Genomic DNA, 8,968 nt, shown 5'->3' with positions numbered 1-8,968 from the left:
CGACTTAATGGTTGAAAATTCTAATTGTGTTTCGTTTATCATCGTTGAATTTGGCTGCTAAATCTTTTTATACAGTGATACAGTACCGTGCATTTGTTGGAATTCTTGCGATTACACATATATTAATTCCAGCTCATGTATAGCTTTTCAGCTTATTTTTATTTAGTGCAATGGTGATTATGTTAGTCCAACATTATATGCAATCTGAATACCTGGTAATATTTGAGTTATTTTTAAGTTACACAGCGCAGATAACTATTCTGTAAAATATAACTATTGGCATAGGTGGGCTAGAGAGAGTGCATTTTTGGTGCCTTCAAATATCAGTTATCTAGTAAAGAATCACTTAACACATGAGTGATATCGACTTAAAATTCATCGATGAACATCTGGGATAGGGAATGCCTGTAGGTAATTAATATACTATGGTAAAAATTTGAGTGTTGTAATTTAACTATTTCATTCTTTGACCATGTCAAAACTCTTCCACCAAATATTGTAATACTGTGTTGACTTTAGCTCCAGCCTTTGTAATTACTGATTTTAAAGCTACCATTAGTTAGGCATGTTATATACCATATTTATAGAAGATACAGTAGTGCTCAAAATCTTCAAAATATATTGCCATTGTTTTACACCAATTTTTCGACCAGCATTTCCTATTTCTCCCATCTTTCCTGTCACTTCTTATTGCTTTTCTTTCCTTTACAGGTGGCTTTACATTGAGTGACAAGCTTAATGGTTTCCTGTAAGCCAAGAAACCATTTACAACGCTGGGTGGTAACCATATAACCAAACAATTACGTGCTCCCTACGTGTCATCAAGTGGGTTGGTGGAGGGTTAGTGCCCCTTCCTGTAAAACAAATAACTCAAGAGTCAATTGGCCACCCCTAACGGGAGTATGGCATCAGGCAATAGATAGATAGATAGATAGATTTTCACAGTAAAGTACTAAAACGTTGCCAAGTATAGTCTTTTTACAGTCTGTAAAGATGATTTACCAGATTCTCCCACTTTCCAGCACCTGTTGTATGGGAGACTGTTATAACTGCCCATAACTTGTTTTATTATTTGGATAATGTCAAGTTATGGTCCATAATCAAGAACAGTTCTTTAATGTGTGTGTGTGTGTGTGTGTGTGTGTGTGTGTTCTTACCTACCTAATTCTTAATTAATGGTATCTTTACAGGAGTGTGTGTGTGTGTGTGTGTACTGCTTTTACCTAATTCTATTATACAGGATTTGAGCTAAGCTCATGTTGTCCCATCACATTTCTACAAATACAGTACAGTATGTATTATCCAATTTTGTGTGTGTGTGTGTGTGTGTGTGTGTGTGTGTGTGTGTGTGTGTGTGTGCTTTCCCACTCTGAAACCACACCTAAGTTAAAAAAAAAAAAACTTTCAAACCTTCTGACCCATCAGACACGATGTATGCCAGTCATGTGGTGCAAGGGGCGTTGAAGATATGTCCCCGAGTGTGGCTGGACGTGCCCCGGCTCTCCCTATCCCATGTCACCCTCACTCATCCTGCTCTCAGTACCACCAGGGCCTCACATCTTTCAGGTACGAGGGACAGCAGGTTATCATGAGCTTTCCGTAACCTCCTTCATGGTCTATCTATCCTTGTTGGAGATCAATTTTATATACCACAGCTTAACGTTCTCCATGGCTTCATTAAGCTATGGTAGTTTGGCAATTCTTCCACTTGACAGCACCATTTGTATTAAACGTCTGTGATATTGTGGAACATCCCTTACATAATGACTACACAGATATGGAATTATTTTACCACAGTAACTGAGACTTTAAAGTTTGGAAGAGTTATTTGTGCCCTTCATTGACCCATTCAGTGCGACGTTCCTTCCAAAGCTAAATAAAATTTTCTGGAAGTTGTCTAGAATAAAATAGAATATATAGTTTTAAAAAAAAAAAAAGTATTGTGCAGGTGCAGTATGATGCAATCCAAAACAGTCAGTATAGCTTGTGAAGTCCCCAAAAGATTAATTTGTTATTATCTGAATATGCATATGTTAACATTATTGACTAAAAAATGACCATGCGCTACGTACCGTAATAGCATTCATAAGGAAATGCAATTCCCAGTATGGTATGAGAAAATCATAGGCCAGTTTTCCATTGCCATCATGTGCAGTCTCAGATTGTTTCACACCAGGTGTGCATCAGTACTTTGTATTCAGCAATACATCTTCATGTACTGGTAGACAATTTCATTTTCACTGGATGGAACTGGGCCACTCCAACTATTTTAATACCAATCTGTAGTGGCATAAAATTCAATATGCCATAGCTAGCCTATGTGATAGGAATTAATTTTCTCTGGTTACCAGTCAAATCAGCACTCCAGTCTGATTACACTTGGCCATCAACTGAGCTGAAAGAGGTTAGAGATTGTTGTCAGGTTGGCACAATGGGTAAGTGATTCAAATTTATGCACTTACCATATTTCAGCATCATCCACGAACATCAGCGCATCGTCAAAGCAAGAAATCGGTCGCAGAGGTGCTGCCTTCACTGCTTCCACTATTACCAAGTCTCACCTCCTTCCTGCCCAAAGCAAAGTGTTGCCGACAGGCCATGTGGGAGGACCAGCTCTCTTACACAACAGTCACAGCCTTGTATCACCCACAACAAATAAACCTCATTCTCCTAGGTGAGGGAGCAGCCTTTATTATCCTCATTTTCATCTTTGTTGTCATCACCATCACCATCTTCATCTTCGTCATCTTTTTCATCATCATCTTCATTTTCATCATTATCATATTCATCACATTCATTTTCAACATCATCATCATCTTTGTCTTTACCATGTGGAGAGGATGGAGGGTGAAAGACTGATGAAGAGAGTGTATGTGAGTGAGGTGGAGGGGGCAAGGGGGAGGGGGAGGCCTAGGATGAGATGGAGGGATGAGGTGGAGAGGTATATGAGAGAGGGGGGTGTGAGTTGGGAGCAGGGGAGTGAAATGGTGGGGGACAGGGCGACTTGGAGGCGATTTGTTTGTGGCCACCCCAAACGGGATTGAGGCATCTGGCAATAGATAGATAGATAGATAGTCATCCTCATCTCCATCTTCATTATCTTCATCGTCGTCTTCATCATCATCATCATCATCATCATCATCATCATCATCACACAAACCTTTCATTCCACAAGAGTAAAGTGAGTAGGATCAGGAAACAACAGTAGAAATGCTGAATGACTAAGAACTCTATCACCATTAACATCATTATTACAATATTATTCTCCTCTTTTATGACCTGTTATGTTTGATCTTTTACCCTTTTCCTTGTGATTCCCAGCTGGTAGGAAAAGACTGATATTTCTTGTTAGAATGAGAAAAGGATAGCATATGGAGTAAAGGCTGCTTGTATGATGTGAGAGTGAGAAGAGGAAAGCAAAACAGAAGAGGATCAGAATACGTGGAGGATTAGAAAGGGGGAAGAATGAGGAAGATGGGTCGCAGTGATGATGATGGTGGGTAGGAAAGAGAAGTGAACAGAGAGGGAGGAAAGAAGTGAAGAGAGGGATAAAGAGAGAGAGGGAGGGAGGGAGGGGGGAAAGAGAAGTGTAAACAGAAAGAGAGGAGAGAGATATGAAAACAGAGAGAGAAAGGAGAAAGAGAAGTGAAAAGAGAGAGAGAGGAAAGAGAAGTGAAAAGACAGAGAGTGAGAGAGAGAGAGAGAAAAAAAAAGAAGACAGGAAGAAAATGAGAAGAGAGTAACCAAACAGAAAGCTAACATTTAATTTTCTCTTCTCAAACAGGAAGACGAGGGAAGTGAAGGATGAGGAAGATGAGAGACACAAGGATGATGATGATGATGTTGGAGAGATAAAGGTAGAGGGGGAGGTGGTGGAGGACGGAGAGTTTTTCTACACACCCTACCATCTCCACAAAAGGATTCAGCCCAGGGATGTTGGCAGTAAGGTAAATAAAGAGTGTTAAGGCTGTGGTTGTTGTCCCAGGCCCATCGGAAAGTGAACCTGGTAGACTGCAGGCTGAAACTGACCTTCTTCAGTTGACCATCCTAATTTTGAATAAGGAGAGATATATTTGTACTGGTTGTATTGGTGCCATATTGTGATTCCATCCCTGTCCAGCACTGCCCATATTAATACAGTATAGGCTTAATGAGGCTGAAGAGGTTATTGAGCAGTTTTTCTCTTATTTACCATAGACTAAAAAGCAAAAACAGATATATATAAAAGTCACATAATAAGGATTGAAAAGCTGAGCAAGATATTGAGCAGGTTTTCTCTTATATACTGTAGACTAAAACACAAAGACAAAATACTGTATACTGTATATAAAAGAATAATATAACAGGGATTTACTGCATACATCCACATGGAGGCGATTTGTTTGTGGCCACCCCGAACGGGATTGAGGCGTCTGGCAATAGATAGATAGATGGACCCACAACTCCACAGGTGATGGTGGGCGAGAGTGTGGTGAGTGAGGCACAGAGACTCCTGGGTCTGTCCCGTGTGGCCGCCCTGAAATTGCTGCAACGTAAAGCACTCCTTAACATCTCGGACACAGCCATCCTCAAGACCCTGCGCCTACTCCACAACGTCGGGGTCACTGCAGCAAGGTTACGGCGCTCTCCATGGCTGCTCCTACACTCTGCTGGTTTGTGCTTATTGCCATGCTTAAGAGTACCCTGAGGTATTTTTGCCATATTAAAATGAGAGACTGACTAGCACTCATTAAATCTCATGTACCCACAGCTTAGTAATCAAGATGTGGAAGTGGCCCCTTTCAGTCACACAGCAGCAGGCCTATTGTAGTGTAAAATCACAGCATTTGTAAGTGTCCCCCCTGGTTTAAAAGTTAAGAATGTGTACTATTAAACCCTACCACTTGTCACTGCAGAAAACTACGAGGAAAGACTACCCCTCCTGACAGGTCCACATCTTTTCCACTCCGTGTGTGAGGGCCTGGGATTTTGTCACTTCACCCCACACCAGATCGAGACCTTCCAACACCAGTTTCAGAATGAGGCGTCAACTTTCATGCAGCACCCCAACCGCATCTACTACATTGCTGACCAACTTCAGGTGAGATGGCTAACTAGGTAACAGTAAGAATTAGGCTGCTTAGCTGTGAGAAGTTTACATAATATTAATCTAACAAGAAATTCACTCAGTCGTCATCATCCTTCCCCATAATAAAGATGATTGACAGATTAAATATTCACTTTGACTTTTAACCAGTTCCTAGACGCAATGACCTAACATTACCTGTATAATACTCTGAGATTTCCTTTGTAATTATCAAGGTGATGTTTACTAAGTTCATACTTTCCCTAAAATGTTACTTTTAAGGAAGGAGTATTCCTCAGCACATTAACAGGAAAAGGGGACTCAATAGGGAGGCTGCCAGAGATCGAGCAGCATGGAGGGCCGCCATTAGGTGACCAAGGCCAACACATGCAAGCATACTAGAGCCTTGATAAACGATACAGTGATACTTATTCTTTGTTAACCTATGTAGGAGTGAAATTGCATCTTTAGTATATTGTTGCAACTGATGCCAAGTGGTCTTATTTAGCTCATGGAAGTCACTCCTCAGCATATAACAGCAATTGCATGTTGAGTGACTGAGAGTGTGGACTGTCACTCAGGGCTTGCTGGTGATTAGGTCTGCCTCTACTGTGTTTTCTTTATCCTTGCTTTCTGGATCCTGCCTCACCCCATCTTTAGGCAGGAAAAAGATGTTGGGATGGTTGATGATGATGATGAATAATGATGATGATGGTGATGATGATGATGATGATGATGACAGTGATGATAATAATGATGATGATGAAAATGATGATGATCATGATGACTAATGAAAATGATGATAATGATGAATGATGATGATGATGACAATGATGAAAATGATGATGACAGTGACAGTGATGATAATAATGGAAATGATGATGATGATAATGATGATGCTTGTGCGTTATGGCTCAGTAACAACACATTCTGATCCAGGTTGATGTGGACCTGCTGACAGAGCGAATCGTGAAGACACACAGCATACTCTCTATGGACATCAGTCGCATCAACCACCTCATCAGTGTCTTCAGGGGTAAGATAAAGCTGTGTCTGTTGTATGGAAATGATATCGCCCACTGGGTTGCATTTTTGGAGGTCTTAATCATGCACTCAAAACGTTCTTCTTAAGCTGAATAAAACTACAGACAAGCTAAGAATAACACCAGATATATTAAAGAAATGAACAAAATATAATAAATACTATACTTTTTCTACTCAGATTTAACCTAAATTTGCCATCTCTGCATCTTGAATGCCAGTTGTAATCATAGGTTAACAAAATAAAATAAATACTATACTCTTTCTACTCAGATTTAACCTAAATTTGCCATCTCTCCATCTTGAATGCCAGTTGTAATCATAGGTTACCACTAGAATATTATGCTGGTCTTAAAGAAGTGCTGTGGCAAGGATGTAGAGCCATAACATTGTCTTTTTCTGCTACCGAGGTTCTTGCCACAGAAAGACAATAATCTGGGCCAGGTTAAGGTGAAAGAACTATAATGTGGTTTTTGTCAACCAGAATATGATGTCAGACCAGAGGACGTCGTTTCGGACCTGACGGTGTTTTGTTATCTTCCACGTGTGACTGAGAAGCGGCTACGAGAGGCCAGGGAAGCTGGATGTGTGAACCTCAAACCATGGATCTGTCGAGCAAAGCAGGACAATTTTGACAGGTGGGCAGCAGAGCAAGAGGGAGAGTGGAAAAACCAAACCTTTTCTACCCCATGATTCTTGAGCAACAGGGTGATGGAGAGGATCCTTTCATGTGGTGGCACTGATCTAATTGAGTACCTTCACTGCCTGATCATATACATATCCTTCTCTCTCTTCCTGTCTCATGAAAGAAGGATAGTGAACCCCAGGAGGAAGGGCAACTAAAATGTGGTCACCAGGTTAACATTTTAGATGGACCTGGGGTTGCAACTATTACTGTTACTACTACTACAGACTGTTGATAATAAGGATAATGATAAAGATCCATAGAGATATAGGGAGAGATAATGAATGAGAGAGTGTGTGCAAAATAATAAATATACCCATCTCTCCTCCTAGATTCCTGGAGCGACAGAGAGCGCTGTTGGATCTGGACGGAACAAACACAGAATACCTAGAGACTCGTCTAGGATGTACGAGAGCAGAACTGGACCAAGCCTTCAGTCAGACCCCTAGCCTCGGCAAACTCCACCCCGTCCTCTTGCGTGCTAAACTTGACCTCCTCTTGGACCATGGATTTACAACAGAAGATATCAGGTGGGTGAGTCTGTTTGTTATCACCTGACATAAGTGGGCCGCTCCTACAGTTATACTAATTTTTGGGTTGCATGGAAGTTAGGTATACTTTCTACAATATCAACTTTTCCCATATAACTGGTACGGTGAATTGGGAGGATTTCGCATACACTCTATAGTATACTGTATATTGTCTCATAATTAGCAGTGGAACATTAACACATATTTTTTTTTTTTTTTTATGTGAACTTAGTAGCAAAGAAGATTTAATCCTCTCACGGTCAGGACATCTCTTGTATTGTACTCTTTCACTGAAAGCCAGACAAATTTTTCACTTGAAAGAATCATAGGAGCCATGGTAATATTGTAAACTGGGGGAACTGGCAAATCATCTTTACAGTTAAAATTAAGTTTCTGTAATTTTCTGTGGACCTGATAGCAAAAAATAAAACAAGTAAGTAAATAAATCCATCCATCCATTCATCATCCAATCCTATGTCGCCCCATGAAGTGTGTAGGAGCCCGGGGCTAGGCAAGTTGGTCCCGACATTTAAGATGAGAGTGACCAGCGTCACTCATCCCTGAGTGGTATTATGTGAGCAGTAAATGCCAACAACCCCTTGGATGTAAACTTTCACCGGCTCAATCCGATTGGAGTGCCATAATTACCCACTAAACCACCAGGTGCCAAAATTTGGTTATATGGTTACCACCCAGCCTGGTAAATCATTACCTGGTGTACAGGAAACCATTTGGCTTGTCACTCAGTGTAGAGTCACCCACAGGCGGAAGGAAGAGGAATGAATGAAGGAAAGAAAGACAGAAGAGGGAGTGTAAAGTCACCTGCAGGCAGAAGGACAAGGAAAGAATGAAGGAAAGAAAGAAAGAAGAGGATGGAAGGAAAGATGGATGGAGGAGAGGATAGGGCAGACACCCAAGAGCAGCACTACATTGAGTGAGTGGATGGTGACCCCCCCCCACCTACCACACAATAAATAAATAAATAAATAAGACTCAGACAAGGACTCATCATGAATCTCTTGCAGGAAAAATCTCCGTGTTCTGCTGTTTGCAGAAAGGAGGATAGAGGAACGGATAAAGATGCTGAGGGAAATTGGGTGGTTGTCTCCCTCAGTCACTCTCCTCACCTGCCATAAACGCACCTTCCTCCGTGCCATCCTTGGACACTACAGGAAGTTGAGGATGGAGATAGAGGGGAAGAAGGAGGAGGAAGACAGGTGCAGTGAGTTTAAGGTAGAAAGGAAAGAAAAGAGATAGCAGAATGAGAGAAAATGTACAGAATAGTAAGGACTTGACCCAGTAGGTGGTAGTAGTTGCAATCCTAGTCTCAGCTGAACTTGAGCATGGTAGACTGCAGGCTGAATTTGCTCTCTCCCTGCAGTCCACCATTCTCTTTTGGGGAACGAGGAGGGAGTTGATGGATGTTTGTATAACCTGGCTGTGGAGCCGCCCAGTTACATTGGTGCCACCACATGAAGGCATCCCTTTCCATCACTGCAAGCTTTAGAAACAATTGAAAAACATAAGAATGGGCATTTCACTGTATTATAAATGAGCTAAAAAATTCATAACATTATACTTTAGATTTATTTTAAGTAAATTATATGAAAATATGTATAAATGTATATCAATTTCCCTTCAGATGCA

The 8,968-nt window shown here is 41.0% G+C and overlaps 2 protein-coding genes across 2 annotated transcripts; both read left to right on the top strand.

Annotated features, from left to right (window-relative positions):
* The first annotated feature begins 344 nt into the window (after window positions 1-344).
* On the top strand, window positions 345-3,965 carry LOC145401723 (uncharacterized). Its single transcript, XM_080273905.1, has 4 exons — window positions 345-407; window positions 1,426-1,566; window positions 2,473-2,674; window positions 3,785-3,965. Exons 2-4 carry the CDS (start codon window positions 1,431-1,433, stop codon window positions 3,963-3,965), a joined length of 519 nt encoding a protein of 172 aa, XP_080130031.1. The 5' UTR covers window positions 345-407; window positions 1,426-1,430.
* Window positions 3,966-5,033: 1,068 nt separating this feature from the next.
* mTTF (mitochondrial transcription termination factor) lies at window positions 5,034-8,716 on the top strand. Its single transcript, XM_080273957.1, has 5 exons — window positions 5,034-5,080; window positions 6,005-6,101; window positions 6,591-6,744; window positions 7,124-7,321; window positions 8,347-8,716. The coding sequence occupies exons 1-5, from the start codon at window positions 5,036-5,038 to the stop codon at window positions 8,576-8,578; spliced, it is 726 nt and encodes a 241-aa protein (XP_080130083.1). The 5' UTR covers window positions 5,034-5,035; the 3' UTR covers window positions 8,579-8,716.
* Window positions 8,717-8,968: the final 252 nt, after the last annotated feature.

The sequence above is a fragment of the Coenobita brevimanus genome, chromosome 56 (assembly GCF_032717465.1).
Source record: "Coenobita brevimanus isolate Jiangsu-jjx chromosome 56, ASM3271746v2, whole genome shotgun sequence".
Lineage (NCBI taxonomy): Eukaryota > Metazoa > Arthropoda > Malacostraca > Decapoda > Coenobitidae > Coenobita > Coenobita brevimanus.
This window is presented reverse-complemented; position numbering and strand designations above follow the sequence as displayed.

What these genes read in the sequence shown, in the direction of transcription:
- mTTF (XM_080273957.1), top strand. Translation starts at nt 5,036, where the DNA reads ATGCAGCACCCCAACCGCATCTACTACATTGCTGACCAACTTCAG. An exon ending in ACATTGCTGACCAACTTCAG is followed by an intron (nt 5,081 to 6,004) that starts GTGAGATGGCTA and finishes ATTCTGATCCAG; the next exon opens with GTTGATGTGGACCTGCTGAC. An exon ending in AAGCAGGACAATTTTGACAG is followed by an intron (nt 6,745 to 7,123) that starts GTGGGCAGCAGA and finishes CTCTCCTCCTAG; the next exon opens with ATTCCTGGAGCGACAGAGAG.
- LOC145401723 (XM_080273905.1), top strand. Translation starts at nt 1,431, where the DNA reads ATGTATGCCAGTCATGTGGTGCAAGGGGCGTTGAAGATATGTCCCCGA. An exon ending in CAGGGCCTCACATCTTTCAG is followed by an intron (nt 1,567 to 2,472) that starts GTACGAGGGACA and finishes ACCATATTTCAG; the next exon opens with CATCATCCACGAACATCAGC. An exon ending in AATAAACCTCATTCTCCTAG is followed by an intron (nt 2,675 to 3,784) that starts GTGAGGGAGCAG and finishes CTTCTCAAACAG; the next exon opens with GAAGACGAGGGAAGTGAAGG.